This window comes from Medicago truncatula, chromosome 6 (assembly GCF_003473485.1).
Source record: "Medicago truncatula cultivar Jemalong A17 chromosome 6, MtrunA17r5.0-ANR, whole genome shotgun sequence".
NCBI classification, from domain to species: Eukaryota; Viridiplantae; Streptophyta; class Magnoliopsida; order Fabales; family Fabaceae; genus Medicago; species Medicago truncatula.
The window spans coordinates 12,474,000-12,490,760 of record NC_053047.1 but is presented as its reverse complement, the minus strand read 5'-3'; the positions used below and the strand labels follow the sequence as shown (position 1 = coordinate 12,490,760).

At 32.5% G+C, this 16,761-nt stretch overlaps 1 protein-coding gene and 1 pseudogene across 1 annotated transcript; one reads left to right on the top strand and one right to left on the bottom strand.

Annotated features, from left to right (window-relative positions):
* The first annotated feature begins 3,726 nt into the window (after positions 1-3,726).
* On the top strand, positions 3,727-6,681 carry LOC112422752 (uncharacterized acetyltransferase At3g50280-like; annotated as a pseudogene).
* A 2,852-nt stretch (positions 6,682-9,533) lies between these two features.
* LOC25496043 (receptor-like protein EIX2) lies at positions 9,534-13,561 on the bottom strand. The gene is made up of 2 exons (XM_024785858.2): positions 10,144-13,561; positions 9,534-9,773 (listed from the first exon to the last, which is right to left on the bottom strand). The coding sequence occupies exon 1, from the start codon at positions 13,500-13,502 to the stop codon at positions 10,302-10,304; it is 3,201 nt and encodes a 1,066-aa protein (XP_024641626.2). The 5' UTR covers positions 13,503-13,561; the 3' UTR covers positions 9,534-9,773; positions 10,144-10,301.
* Between the last annotated feature and the right edge of the window lie 3,200 nt (positions 13,562-16,761).

Genomic DNA, 16,761 nt, shown 5'->3' with positions numbered 1-16,761 from the left:
TGACCTTTAATACAAACCCTGAAAGTTTTCAACGAGGCCCTTATCTATGAAAGGCCAACGATGAAAAACCATGGTTGTAGAAGGAAGAAGAGGGGGAGAGGGTGGGAGAGGATGGTGTGAGAAATGGTGGGGCTTGAAAGGCTATTTATAGGGAGGGGTGGGTCAAAAACGGTTGGGAGACCATAAATGCAGTCAAAAAACGCATTTTACCACATTTTTTTTACCTGACCACCGACAAAAAAGTGTGGTGCAAACCACCAGCCATGACTGATGCATTCCGGAATATATAATCCGGAATTCATATGAAACGTTGTTTTTTTTTTTTTTTTTTTTTTCCAGAAAAAAATCTGGATTTTCTTTATGGTTATGTGCAAATATCCCATGAAGTTTATAATAATCAAGCAAATTGACCCCTCTGACAAAAAAATTATTATTTTGCTTCCAATGAAGAGATTATTTATGGTTATGTGCAAATATCCCATGAAGAGATTATTTTTACTAAGTTACTAGTTGGGTCAAAGGGGAACCAAATCGGGGTTTTTGGATGAAAATTGGAAGGGTTTCCAAGAAGAAACCCAAAATTTGGATTCCCCTGTACTGGTGAACTCATTGTACCGTGATGTTCCATGTCTCTTAAAAAGAAGATCTATAATTGTATTTTGGAGCTCATTAATTTCGTTGAATAACAAATTTCTATAATATACAATTAAGATCTTATCAATATTATAATATTAAGAAAAAATTCGTAATGAACATATGACAATTCTTACAACATTTTTTCGTAGTTGCACATCAAAGTTGAAAGTATAACATAATCATTAATCGATAGAAACACTGTTGTTTGAAATGTGAAATATCTGTCATTTACAAAACAGGTTATATCTCTAAAATTAATTAGATGAATAGTTGTACAAAAGAATAATCATTGCTTAAAAAACTAATAAAATACATCCATTCTAATCAAAGTGTTTATTCCAATTTCTTTACGGTTCACACCATTTGTTGATTCTTTCATCACATTCAACGTTTGAGATCCACTTCTGCAACAACTAAATAGAAAGTGAATAATGATCAAGAATAATTGACAAAGAAAAACAGAGAGAAGTTTGTTTAATTGTTGTACCTATGAAAAATATTAGAAATTGATCCGGTCTTAAGACTTAGATCTAAGAAGAAAAAAATGAGAATAAGAAGTAAAAATGAATAAAATAAAAGAATGATCTCGAGAAAATTTTCAAAATTTTAGTATGAATCTCGAAATTGAGTTAGAATGTTGAAACCAAAAAGCATGAATCTCGAAAATGAATGAGAATGTTGAAACCAAAAAGCACAATGTATAGCAGTGATATGAAAATTGTGAGTTGTAACTTAAAATGGTGTAAAAAGTGTGAGCCTCAATACCAATATTATAGCAAACATGTATGAAGCAATCACAAAAAAAATTCTATGGATGTAGTAATTGACAATTAAATTGTACATTAATTATCAACAATTTGTATGATTAAATTAAAAAGAAAAAAAATACTCATGATTTTTTTAGGGGAAACAAATACTCATGATGTGCATCTTTATTAAAAAAAATACTCATGATGTACATCTCTATTTAATTTTTTTTTTATTTAAATGTGTAAAAAATTGTAAATGTGTTCAAAAACCAAATGTATAATTTTTTCATGAATGTAGAAAATAATTTGACTAATATTAGTTAATTGTGAAAACGACATAGCTCATTTTTTTTTTGGTTACAAAACGACATAGCTCATGTTGTCAAGTAAAATTTAACATCCTTGCTTTATAATCATAATAAAAATGAGACGAAAGGTGTACTGATTTTTTTGGTAGTGAAGGTGTACTAATTTTAATGTAGTAATAACAACGTCATTAATATGTCAAAACAAAATAAACAATGTCATTAAAGCCTTTTATTTGTTTTATTCGGCGATAATAAATTACGAAGATATTTTGAAGACTTCTGCTTAATGAAACGGTCTATATTACTCCATCTGTAAACATCTTTAATAATCTATTAAAAAAATATGAAAAATTGGTATTTTAAAAATATTAATCGAGACGAATCCAACATTTTATGCTATATTTTATCTTTATATATTAGTACAAAAATATGATCAAATTATATTATGTAAACAATGCATATTTTTAAATTATATCATTTAAAATGTGACGGAGTATTTTTTTGTTACCGATTTATATTATTTATTTTATGTCATTTAAATTATGTCATTTAAAATGTGACGGAGTACTTTTTTCTGAAGGAATAATTTTTTTTTATTTTTAAACGATATGAATTTGAAAAATAATGGACGGTTAAAATGGGAAAATATCATAGCAATGGAAATAGCATTTAATGAGCAATTAAATTTTTATCGCTCAAAAAAAAAATTGAAATAGAGAAATGTCACTTAATAAGTGTGCAATCAATGGAAATAGAATAACGTAAATTAATGGAAATAGAATAACTTAAGTGTGCAATATATCGCATTAAAAATACTTAAGGTCTCCTTTCACAAAAAATAAATAAATAATAAGTGTGCAATTAATGAAAATAGAATAACGTAAATTTTAATGAGCAATAAACACCGAAAATTGAAATAGAGCAGGACGAAAGTTATTGCTCAATTTGGTGTTTAGAGTGATTAAAATGAGAAAATATCATAGCAATGGCACGCTAATAATGAGCAATTAAATTTTTATCACTCAAAAATAAAAAAATGGAATAGAGAAACACACTTAATAAGAAATTTAATTGAAACACTATTTTGTTAAAAAAATAATAATTTGTCTAATACCATAAATATCATTATTACGAAAATAAAAAGTAAGAAATGTCTAACATTATTTGATGTTTTTTTTTTTTTTTGAATAAACACTATTATGCGTTATTATTAATAAAAAAACAAATTTGAATAATTCAATCAATTGTTTTATTTTAATCTTTGAATTCAAATATTTTAATTCAAACTATCTTTTTTGAAAGAATTTTAATTTAAACTATTTGATTATTAAAAAAAAATTATTTGATTCAAATTTGTACTTTTTGAATTCGAAATGTTTGATTTCTAATATAAATTCAAGTAATAGAATTTGATATTGTAAAACTTCCTTTTATACATGAACATTAAATACAAATATGTGAGGATGATTGTGGTGAGAGCATTTTGTGAGGATCAATATGGTGAGAGCATTTGTAAAAAAGAAAGGGACATGTGGCAACACCAAAACAATAGTAATTCATTTCAAGTCTATGAAATGGGTCATAAATTTATATTATATAGATATAGATTTTTGAAAACAAATAATTTACATTTAGCATGTGCAAGAGTACATCTCCGCAACTGTCACCGGACATATCTAAACTAAGTCAAAAGAGGTATATGAAACGGTCACACATCGGTCCCTCTCCAACTAGGTGTAACGGTTCGATTTGGATCAGTTTTTGGTAAAAAAATGTTCGTATCAATGAAATCTTCATTGTTTTGGTTTCGTTCAGTTTTTACTGTTTTTTGAAAAAGAAATCAAACCAAACTAATCGGTTTGGATCAGTTCGGTTGATCGGTTTGTTTGAAAATACAATTAAAAAAAATTTATATTTTCACAAATTTGTATTTCATGCATACAACATGCTCAAATATTTCATAGAACTTTGTTTTTCATGTTCTCTGTTTTTCAAACTACTTTGTATAACTAACATGAAAAAACTAACAAGAGATGGGCGATCTCAGAGGCGATAACAACAATGAGTTAGATGTGACCGACGGCTAGTGTTCTTTTTTAGTAGAAATGATATAGACCGTGAGGGATGAGATGAGATGATGATGGAAGAAAGTGGATGAATTAAGGAGTATTTTATGTTGGACTTTAATTTTGAGATTAATCATAAGTGTGTGTGAGGAGGGATAATATTACTAAAATGGGGAGTGAGGATAGCATCAGTTTGGTTCATTGATTCATTGGATCTCTAAATTAAAAACCGAGAACCGAACCAAACAAGATCGGATACATTTTCGGTTTAGTTCGGTTTAGGTTTTCGATTTCATTGGTTTTATCTAAACCACTTACACCCCTACCTCCGTGCATCCGTCCCACAAAATGAAGTGGCACCAACACCTACCCCTCTATGGATAATCATCTAATCTTTCCACCACGTTGAATATAATCTCCCTACTTCTTTTAATTGCCCCATTTTCTCACCATAAAGCGCCACTAAAATCTTATATCATAAATACCTTCACTTCACATATATCCTTCAACACCATTTATCTAGACAGAAAGAGTTTGGGCAAAATTTTAACCGCAAATTCACATGTGACATAATATATAAATAGTCATAAATCAAGATAAAAGAGGTTTGTCATTTTGACAATTAAAGTACAATTTGAAATAAGAGAGATGAAACATAACCTGTCAATAGTGTGCTAAATAAAATTAGGAGGTAAATGCCCTTTCTGAGACCTCTTTCGGTGAATGTTCGCAAAATATCAACATCATCAAGTGACTTGAATATCTTCCGCTCGGTGTAACATATGATCAAGTCATTGAACCACACATCGTTGATCTTATTGGTAACAATTCTTTCTCACATACTTATAAAATTATTTTACTAGATTATAGATGGGGTTTGACAACTAGTGGACTTCATACTTTTGCTGATGTTGGTAATAGCTTTGCTGCACCCGCTATTTTTGAAGATCTAGAAATTAGAAATTAAAATTTGATTTATTATGCCCTGTTGTAGAAGTGATTGTAAGTTTTTTTATGTATGAAGTGATTGTAAGTTGTAACTTGATAGTATGTCATTTTGTCTGTTGTTCTTTAAAGAACTTCCTTTAAAGAGATTTAATTCAGAAAATAAGCAATTTACTATTGTTCTTGTTCGAACACCGACAAGATAGTCAAGTCCTATATACCTTCTCAGTATAGTCAAGCAAAAATGGATTATAATAACAGTGCTAAAACAATCTTCTCAGTATAAGGAGTACCGAAAAGACAGCAAAAAAATAAACAGTTCACACGGAATACAACAAGTGGCTAGCCTATGTCTAAATACGACAATGGACTCGACCACCACATATGTTCATCAAATATATTTCTTAAAGTATCAATTTGTGTTAGAATTCGGAAAGTAACTTACACTCAAAAGATAATTTATTCATACTCATACAAAAATTACTTACTATATAGTAGTAGTACACTAATAACTTGTAATACGGAAAGATAAGGAAAGAACATAAAGCTTAAAAGCAGAACAATATATATCTATCATTGGCAATGACATATAACTTCAGAATCCCAATATCGCACTACCATGAGTTTTATAACCAAACTATCGTTGTTCAAAAACATGAAATCACACAATCATATCAACTATTACAAATCATTGGCATGTCTTCATCATCACACTTTGTCTAAACCAACTACGAGTGTCGTTCAAGTCCTCTCCACCACTAAAATCTATGCACCCAATAACAATGTTTGTTGTGACTCAAAAATCCATTTGACCCCATGGGATCTCCAATTCCTCCCCTTTGGAGCCAATCAAAAAGGCCTTCTTTATCACCACCCCCAAAAAACTTTAGAAACATCAAACCAAATAATTCACCAACTCAAATCCTCTCTTTCCTCCACCCTTGCATTTTTTCCACCCTTTGCGGGCGTCTCAAAATTACAAAACATGAAGACGACGATGAAGACACTATTTCGTGTTACCTAAAATGTAACAACGCAGGTGTACTCTTTGTTCATGCCGCTGCAACGGATATTACTGTTGCCAACATCCTTCAACCCATTTACCTTCCTCCTATTCTCCACTCATTTTTTCCACTTAACGGAGTTAGAAACTATGAAGGGACATCAGAGCCATTGCTTGCAGTCCAAGTAACAGAGTTAGTTGATGGCATCTTCATTGGCTTTACAATCAATCATGTCGCCGTTGACGGAGTGTCCACTTGGCATTTCATCAATTCATGGGCTGAAATCTGTAAGTCAAAGGGTTGCCTTCAAATATAAAAAATGCCGACACTTGAACGTTGGTTTCCAAATTCCGTTCAACTGCCTATTCAATTTCCTTTTACAATGGATAAAAACCTTAATGACGATGAAAAAGAAAAACTCAATCCACCAGAGAGGTTATTCCATTTCACAAAGCAGAAAATTTTGCAACTGAAATCAAAAGCAAACACAGAGGCCGGAACAAACAACATATCTTCCTTACAAGCGCTTTTCACTCACCTCTGGCGCTCTGTGGTCCGCTCAAATCAATTTGACCCACAAGAAGAAGTTCATTATATGGTAGTAACTGGTGTTAGATCGAGATTTGTTTCACCATTACCGGAGGATTATTTTGGAAATGCTGTTATAATTTGTGGGGTTTCAATGAAAGCTGGGTAGTTATTAAAGGATGGTGGGCTCGGTAAGGGTGCTACGAAGATGAACAAGATGATTGCTTCACACTCTATGGAGAAGTTGAAGAACCATTATGAAAATTGGTCGAAAACGCCTAGTTTTATTAGGCTTGGTAGTGTGGCCAATAGTAATTCATTGGTTATCAGTAGTTCTCCACGGTTCAATGTTTACGGTTGTGATTTTGGATGGGGGAAGCCTGTGGCTCTTCGGAGTGGCGATGCAAATAAAAAAAATGGAAAGATTAGTGTCTTTCCTGTGTAGAAGAAGGTAGTATAGACTTTGAAGTGTGTCTTCCTTACAAGATTTTGGAGGCCATGAAAAATGATCCAGATTTTATATAGTGTCCAACTAATGTACCTTTTACTATATCGCATGAATGTTTATGTTATGTTCATGTTTGATTTTAGTTGTGAGTAGACACATGCACTCAGGTAGATTCAACAAAATTTATGGGGCTCCATGTTTATTAAAGTTTAGTAGATAAATCAAATACTACATAATTTCATCTTATATATAAAAATTTAAGCTTAATTGGATTTTTGGTCCCCTAACTAATTTGTTGTTTTCATTTTGGTCTCATAACCTGTAAAATTAACGTTTTGGTCCCTTTTGTTTTGCTTTGTTAGTCAATTTGATTGTCTAATTAACGTTTTGGTCCCTTTTAATTGTCTAAAATTTTTGATTTGATTTTAACCATTTGATTGCATGTCTATTATATTTTACATGAACCATCAACATCTAATTTTTTTCACTTTTCATCATCTTCTCTCTTCTTCTGCAAAATCTTCATCAACCTTTTCTAGATTATTTTTTTCTTCTTTCCTTCCTCACGACAACACAGCAACAATACATTCTCTTTTCTCTTCTCTCTTCTCCCTTCCTACAACAACACAACAACATCCTCAAATCAATACCCTTTTTTCACAAATACTCAAATAACCAGCAAAAATCCCAAATCAATACCATCACAAACCTTTGCCTACGAAACAGAGCCGTTATGTCCGTGGACCTCGCTACCGAAACCGTTGGGAAATGGTTACCGTTCACCGGCTCCGGTGATGGTCCTAGCAGTTACTGGAACCGTGGTATCTCAGCCTATGATGTATTTGACAGTGCGGCACCGATCTTTCGTAACAAACCTTTAGCGGTGATCGGTGGTTGAGGCTTTTGGAGATGGGGAGAATAAGAATCTTGGGGGTTTGAAGGTGGAGAATGTGGTGACAAAAGAGGTTTTTGATTTGAATGGGTTGTTCTTTTTATGGGCATGAACCGGCGAGATTTGATTGTTGCGTTCCTTCCATTGCTGCGTTCCTTTTCCATTATTCTGTTCCTTTTCACAAATTTCAAGGTTTTATTTGTGAGATTTTATTTTGATGGTTTGTATTATAATTGTGAGATTTTGGTTGTTTGTATAAAATTTGTGAGGTTATTATGTTGAATATTTGAAATAAAAAATTGAATGAGATAAGGTTGCTCGAAATTTGTGAATAGGTATTTTACAATGTTTTTTTTATCATCTGGGTTTTTTCAAGATTAATATGAGTTTTTTGATGAATGTTTGAAGTTGTTAATGAAGGTGAAGAAGAGGAGTATGGAAGAAGATGAAGAAAAGGTACAAAAAAATTAGGTGTTGATGGTGCACCATTAGATAAAATGACTTGCTTAATCAAATGGTCATCTTTTTAAAAAAAATTAATCAAACAGTTTAAATTAAAATAATTAATATGATCTATGATGGACCCCTCTCAAGGTTGGTCCACAATAGACATTTGAGGTTAAAGTTAACGGTTAGAGACCAAAACATTGATTTTATGAGTTATGAAACCAAAATGAAAACAACAAATTAATTAGGGGACCAAAAGTACAATTAAACCAAAAATTTAAGCTGTAAGTTTGCAATGTAAAACTTCAAGTTGATTATAAAAATGTTAAGTAAATGACTAAGAGTACTATAAAGTTAGAGTGATAATATTTGAACCAACTTAGGTGGAAAATGAAGAAAATTTATCGGAGATAGCCAACTCATCTGGCTTCCTATGAGTACCTCATCCTAAATCATCACCATACAACAGTAACTCCTCATCATCATTGAAAATATTATTTTGGCATATGTATATATTTCTCATTCTTTCGTTAAACATTACAACATTTAGAATCTGCACTCGTCAATAGATCTCACGCTTACTACTATATCATTCTTCCCATCAGCATACCCGACTCTTTATTCTTAATTTAAAATTTTACCTCGCCATTATTATTAATGTGATCCCTCGAGTCCAAACTCCCTTAAATTTTTTATTTTTTTTAGCCAAGTAGTCTAGTGGTTAGAAATTAATTTTTTGAAGAGAATAAATGAGGTGTCCAGGTTTGAACCCCGGTCCCTTTATATATTATGCAATATCCCTACCAACAGAACCACTACTAGAAGCTCTTGATTTTCCTGCGGAAATACCTGCAGATTTTGGGAAGGTTTGCTCAGGAAGACCATTTCCTGCGGAATTTGCTAAGGATTTAGGTTCCCAGCTAATACCTTCGTGGGTAACTGTTTCGTGAGAATTTTCGAAACCGCAGGAAACTTGACTGCGGATATACTCGTATGATAATCCGCCCGTGACTCTGTTTTCTGAACCATACCTGCAGGTACTTCCGCAACAAATGATTTAAGAATACAATATAATCAAAGAAAACAAAAAAAATCACAATTTTGATTTTATTTTCTTGTCGATCACAGAACACTAAACATCAAACGCAAACTCATCACATAAATCAAACCAGAACACAAAAACACAAAGTTTGAAACACAGAACATCAAGCATTACAAAGACAAACAAATCTATCTTGGAAATCAAACCATAACACAGAATCTATCATTATTTACATTATGTATTAGAATTACCATTTGCGTAGATCATATTAAATTATTATAGCTTGTCACTTTATTAACCCATGATTTAGAATTCATAATTTCACAAGGAAAAAAGAGAGATTCTAGTAGTTAGCTAAATTCACAAGGACCCCTAAATTTCTTTTATCAGCGGAAAAATACAAATAGATATAATGGCGAGATTATTGAGAAATGTTACAACTCTTAATAGAATTCATAATTGAGAAAAAAAAAAAAAAGTGAAATGAAAATATTATTTATATGAGAGCATTGTTACATCAAGATTTATGTTTCCAATTCGGCCAACTAAAACCTAATTTTACATCTCTAATAGAAACATTATTCAAGAAAGAACTAACAAGCTTTATCGAACAATGATTTTGCTTGTCATTATACTTTGAACTCTAATACAACATAATATTTTTCCTTCGAGGCCAGCAACTCTCAATTGCTACTAGGATTCTGTAACCTGCAAAATTTACAGCGCAATACAAACATTATTGGTGATCCAGGAACAAAATTAGAGTGATCAGAATGTTCGTAATGAAATAAATTTAATTAAAAATATTCCCAACTAAATAATTACTGGATTTAATTTATACACGCCGACAACATAAAACTTTTTGACACATCCAGTAAACCTAATTCTTGACTCGGTATTTGTCTCTGTGTATGAATAAATAAATTAGTAAATAACAAAAATTAATTTTATGTTAACATGACTGTTTTCTTTATAACAAATACACAATTTCATCTTCCGAATCAAATTAATTTTTGATTTATGCAACAAAAAAAGTAAAAGCTAATAACTTAAAGAAGAGGTCATTAGCATTATGTACCTTCTAGTTTTTGAGCCACACTTGGAACCTTGCCACATTGACTGCCACCAATACATATATATAGTCTATCAATTTGTTCAAGAACCTTATATAAGCAATTCTCCAAGGTCTCCAAAGTAGTATTGGCCCTAATAATCCCCAAAAACCTGTGAAATAGCTTAGCCCCAAGCACATGTAAAATCCTTCATGGAAAACTGAATTGTCATCTTCACCATAATTTCTGACCCTTGAGGATTTACTGTCGTCGCGTCTTTGGGACATTTTTTTTCAAGTGGTTCCCCACAAAGATCAAGATTTCCTTCAAAACCTGAGGGATCTAAGGTTTGCAATTGTCTGCCAAAAGGGATTCTTCCGGAGAGAGAGTTGTTTGACAAGTCTAAAATTTCTAGCCGATCGATCTTGGAAAGAGTGGAAGGAATTTTACCAATGAAACGGTTTCTTGACAAGTCGAGGAAATCAAGTGAAACTAAATTTCCAATTTCAGATGGAATTTCTCCGCTCAAATTGTTTCTTGATAAATTCAAAGAGACTAATCCAACCAAATATCCAATCTTTTTTGGTATTTCACCTGTTAAGTTATTACTTGAAAGATCAATGCTGTTAAGACGCATCTCTGGATGCTTGAACCCACGTTCCATACCTTTCCAAAATATAGCTGTGTTAAACACGTAATGCTCGAAACTAGAACCATAAAGGTAAGTGAAGCCTTCCCTTGTCGAATATATTTGACTTTCAGTTTCATCAGTATAGATGCTCTTTTCAGACAATGATGTAAAATTCTCAATGCATTTTGGAATTCCTTCTGATAAGTTATTTCTGGAAACATCCAAAAGTTGAATATGCCTTAAATAACATAGATGAATAGGAATATTTCCAGAAAAGTGATTCCCTTTCATGCTCAAGATTATCAATTGTTGCATGTTTTCTCCTATCCATGATGGAATTGAGCCAGACAGCAAATTTTCACCTACATCCAACAACATTAAATTTCTGCAGTTCTTCAAAGTGGAAGACAATTCACCAGTCAAACTATTATTTCTTAAAACCAAAGCTTCCAATTTATCAAGGGTGCCAATGGACTGTGGAATCTTCCCCCAAAGTTTATTGTTTGACAAATCAAGAAACAATAATGTGCTTAAAGAATTCCAACAATTAGGAAGCTGTCCCTCTATTTGATTGTTTGATAAATCTAGAGTGACCAAGTTTGTTGTTGGTGAATTTTTATCACATAAAAATGAAAACAAATGTGAAAATTTATTTTCGGAGAGCATAAGACGTGAAACTTGTAGCAAAAAGGATGGAACTCTACCCTCAAATTGATTTGAATTCAAAAATACACCCGAACTTTCATAAAGCTTATATGGAAAATCTGGAATTGTACCGATTAGATTGTTGTGCGACATATTCATTAATATCATAGCATGCGAGTTGTTCCAAAACCATCCGGGTACACCATCATTAAGCCCTGTATCAGAAATATCAAGTTGCACTATGTATCTTTGTGTCTGGAGCCAACTTGGAAAGCTTGAACCCAACTTGCAAGATGCCAACTTCAAAGATGTTAATTTGAAAGGAGGAACCCAACTAAGGGGAAACTTTAGGGATAATGAGTTGTATGATAAGGATAATACTTGCAATTTGGAAAAATTGGTGAGATGTAATTCATTGATTTCACCTTCCAAAGCATTACCCTCCAAGTTTAGATACTCCAACTCAGATAGCAAGTTGATGCATTCAGGTAGCGCACCTGTTATTCTATTATGAGATAAATCTAAATGTGTAAATATGTTTCTATTGCACCCTGAATTTTTGTTGATCAAGCTAGAAATTTCACCACTCAAGTTGTTATTTGATAGGTCTAAAGTATGCAATGTGCACATGTTACTAAAGAAAGATGGAATATCTCCTTGTAAATTGTTATATGAGAGATAAAGATATTCAAGAGAGTTCATCACTTTCCCAAATCCATCAGGAATGGGACCTTCTAAAGAGTTACCAACGAGGTCAAGGCTATGAAGCCTAGTGGTAAAGTTAAAAGCCCATAAAAATACTTCTGATGATCTCAACATATTTGAGGAAAGATCGAGGATGAGAAGGGAAGATGAAGAGTTCACAACTGAAGTGGATGACACAAGAAAACTTTTATCTGTAAGCATGCAACTTGTTAGATAAAGCTTTTGCAATTTCGAGCTAAAACTGCGGATACCTGGAAATTGGGATGATGAAATATTATTATATGAGAGGTCAAGGATGACAAGAGAAGGAAAGTTTGGATAGAAATGAGATGACAAAACAACATTGTTTTCAGAAAGATCAAGCTCTTGAAGATTAAGACTAATATTTGACAAGAATTGAAAAGCTGATGATGTCAACATATTGGAAGAGAAATCAAGGATGGTAAGAGAATTGGAAAAGTTAGAATGAGAATGAAACAAAGACGCGACATCATTATCTATCAGACCAAATTCAACTAACCTCAACTCTCTTAAGTTTGGAAAAAACTTCATGATTGTTTGCAAGTGAGAAGAGTCAAAACTAAGATACATTCCTCTCAGGGAAAGACTTGTTAAAGAAGACAGTGTATACAACCATTTTATATTATCATTTGTAAGATCCAAATACACATCAAGTTTAAGAGTTTGCAAAACGGGAAGATTCCCTGGTTGAAAAGGGATTACTCCAGTAAGAGAAGTTCCTTCAAGATCAAGGTACTGTAGTTGTGAGAGATTTCCAAGTCGACAAGGGATTTCTCCAACAATATTAAAGTTATCTCTTAGATTGAGATATCGTAAACGTGTAAGATTCCCGAGTTGAGAAGGGATTTCTCCTTTTGTACCATAAACCATCCCACTTAGATCTAGATATTCAAGCTCTAAAAGTTTTCCAATTTGATAAGGAATCCTCCCACGAGGTAAAGATTCTGAGAGATTGAGATACTTTAACTTGGTAAGTGAGCCTATTTGTTCTGAAATATGGCTGCCAGGAAAATCGTTAGAGCTAAGATCCAAATATTCCATATTTTGCAAGACAATCAACGAAGTGAAATCAATTGCACCTACCAAGAATTGTGAATCATCACCACGAAGATCAAGTTTCTTCACATGGCCTGTTTCTTTCTTGCACTCAATTCCTTTCCATTTGCAGCAGTCTCCATCTTTGTTATTGTCCTTCCATGTAGACAGCATGTAAGAGTCGTCAACGATGCTTTGTTTGAACTTGAGGAGTGCTTGTTTTTCCCTCTCTATGCACTTTGATTCTACACTTTCAATTGTAGTATTTTTGAACTCATGAGTGGATCCAGAGGTAAGCAATAAAAGAAATTGCAATAGATAAAATATTTTGAGAAAGTATTTGCTCATTTTGGTTCTGTTAAATATTTTGCTTCTGTTAATATATGTATAGGCTTTTCTTTTTATTTGTGAAGTATGAATACTCATGGGATAGATTTATATAGAGGATTGCAGGAAAGAAGTGGCTATCCTCTCTCCTTATTTTCCTTCTTTGTTTGACTTACGAAAATAACTCTAAAAACACGACAATGCATTTGTTTTTTGCAACAAAAAAAAAAGACGGTTGGTATTGAACTAAGAGGCTAAGAAATTAGAATAATATGCCTAAAATAAATGGTTTAGATAGCACTGAACATAATATTTCAACACCGTCTATTGGAAAAAACAAAGGAAGTTACCCTATTATTAAGGAGCATAATACACGCTTAAACAAATTCCAACTATTACAAGTGGGCATGTGCACAAAAGTGGGCGTAATTATCAATTAGAGGTGGAAAATATGCCTATAACTAAAGTGGATTTGGTGGAAGTGCATTTGATAAGTGACATCAATAACGAATTGGGTGGTGAACATCAGTCACCACTTGCTAATGAAAACACAAAGGGAGATATGGTTACTTACAGTGGTTTATGCTAGTCCACGGGAGAATGAGAGACGTGCTACATGGATTAAGTGGTATGACAATGCTAGTAGTATTCAAGAGCCCGGGCTAATGATGAGTGATTTCAATGAGATTGCGAGTACTGACGATTCATATTTTACTAACAATAATGTTGGGTATTTGTATTGGTTGCATTATTGTTAAAATAAATATCTATGTTTGTGATGTTGGATACGATGTTCCAACATCCTGGCACGGTTTAGTGTGTCTTGTTCTATGCCTGATTGTAAGTGTGCTTTATCTTATTAAGGAATTCACGTTCTCATATCTTGCTGACCAAGCAACGCGCATATCTGTACATAATTAGTTGTGCTTTTATTCCTAAAGGAGTGACAATATTTTGGGGAATAATTGGATATGTTTGGAAGTTCCGAAAGATGTTTCTACTTCTTAGGACTTTCCTTTTTTGTTACTGATTCGTATTATGTAGATCAGTTGAACGATCTACTTTGTTCTGAAGCCCAACAAGGTTAATTAGCCTATATTGTTTAAGTATATAAGGAAGACTTCAAGACCTCATCTGGTATTCAAGCCGTCATTTCTAAAAGAATAGTGTTAGGGGCTTGAGTCGTGTGTGTTCTTCTCTTGTATCGTGTTGATGCAAGTCTAGGACTGTTTGTTAATTGTGAGCCTTTCTTGTATCTTTTTGACACAGGTTAAGGACTGTTTATTGAGTTGTAACTCGTGTGCTACACCAAAGCTTTAAAGCAAGGTTGTAGTTTGTGTTTGAAGGTAACTTCATTTGTGTTTAAATCTGATAATCATAGGAGCTATGATTGATTGTAGGATAGTGAGATGAGATATCAGATGTAGGAGTTCCTAGGTTGAAGTCTAGACGGGTAGGTCCTAGGTCTTCAGTTGTAAACGAGGAGTTTGCTGAGAACTTTAGAATAAAAGACTACACTAATAGATTTCCTTCGTGGCTTGGTAGCCTTGAGGGTAGGTGTGTTTGTCACTGAATTGGGTTAACAACTCTCCTCTGTGTCATTTACTTTCTTGTCATTTATTTTCTTGCGTATTATTTACTTATTTGCGTAATGTTGAAACATTAACCTCAACATCCGTTTTCTGTGTGTAAGGTATTGGAACATCGAATATAACATCTTAATACTGTGTGCTAGAATTTCAAATAATAAAGACCAACTTTTAGAACATTTTTTTTTTGTTTCATATTAGACACATCCTCATCTAGTTTTACTATACTATAAGAAAATCAATCTCCAACAAATTTTTTTAATTAACCTCGGTTAAACTCATAATCCTTTTTTAAGAAAAAAAAAACTTATAATCTTCTTAATCTTATGGGTCTAATGGTCATTTTGCAAATAAAAAGACAAATTTATTATGACATAAATATTGAAAAACAGTTTATTCCCTTCTCTTATACCATACCGTACTTGGGAAAACAAGTTTTTCTCCTCTTCTTATGTCAGATATATGAAAATAGATTATTCACATATCTTTTAATTTCTTAATCTCACTGAGTTATATATAAAATAAAATATATTTTTTAATAGAAACACTACATTAATGTTGATATTTTAAAAATAATAATGAGTTTTCAAAAATTTATCATATCAATACATAATAATTGTCTTCCACAGAAGTAAATACATAAAATCTGCAATGAGTACGGTTCAAATATTTAATGATGTTTGAGATATAAAATACAAAATATTTAATAGAAACACTACAATATATATCAGTAAATAAATCATATCAGTAAATAAAAATTTTGTTTTCAAAATACCACGTGTTGAAGTTTACTTTTTTTCTTCTTCTTTCCACTCAAGTTGAATTCTAGTCTACTTCATGTTTTATTTATTTAGCATTTATAAGTACGGTTAAAATTTAGTAAGAAATAAGTTCGTTAAATTTAATTAGTTACATACATTCATTTAATCTTACAAGTTACATAGGGGAAATGAATTTTTTCTAAGTTGACAAGAAGTGTAGACAGACACTTTAATAGGAGACAATTTAAAGTGGACCCAATGTACCAAGTTAACAAAAAAAGGATTTGGAGAGAGCATAACGTGTTGGAAAAAATAGACATGGAAATATAACAATCCATCATGTCCTATTTATAAAAAAACAATTAAATTTTTAAATAAATATTCAACTATTTCTGTATCAGAGAATGATCATGATAAGTAACGTCACACTATTAGGATATGTTTGTCACTCACATAACATAGGGATAGTGACAAACCAAAATATTTACATATACACAAAATAACATTTAAATAAAGCTTTTTGCTTCAAAGCAAGGAGTTATTTCTTCCTCTCAGGTGAATAATTCTCAGAATGTTGGAGGTATTAAGCACTCTTCCCGTAATTTGAAGAGAGTTGCACAGATGCCCGCCAAGGATAGGAGGGAAATTTAAAAATATTGAAAAAACAAGCAAATGAAAGGAAAATGCGACATGTTGCTAACTCGTCGAAGAAGAAGGGTAGGCGTGAGCTTAGAGCGGACGTGAGGAGGAAGATGGCGAGTGGGGAACAAGGAGGGATTGGGGGTGGCGTGAATGTTTGTTAGTAGTTGGTGGTGGGTGTGTGCATTGGGGTGGAGGATCTTTTCAATGAAGATAGTTTTTAATAATGTGAGGGGGTCAGGTCAGTTTGAAAAAAGAAACGAGGTATGGAGGTTAGTGTCTGAAAAGAAG

Excerpts from the sequence above, each read along its gene's own strand:
- LOC25496043 (XM_024785858.2), bottom strand. The coding sequence starts at position 13,502 with ATGAGCAAATACTTTCTCAAAATATTTTATCTATTGCAATTTCTTTTA.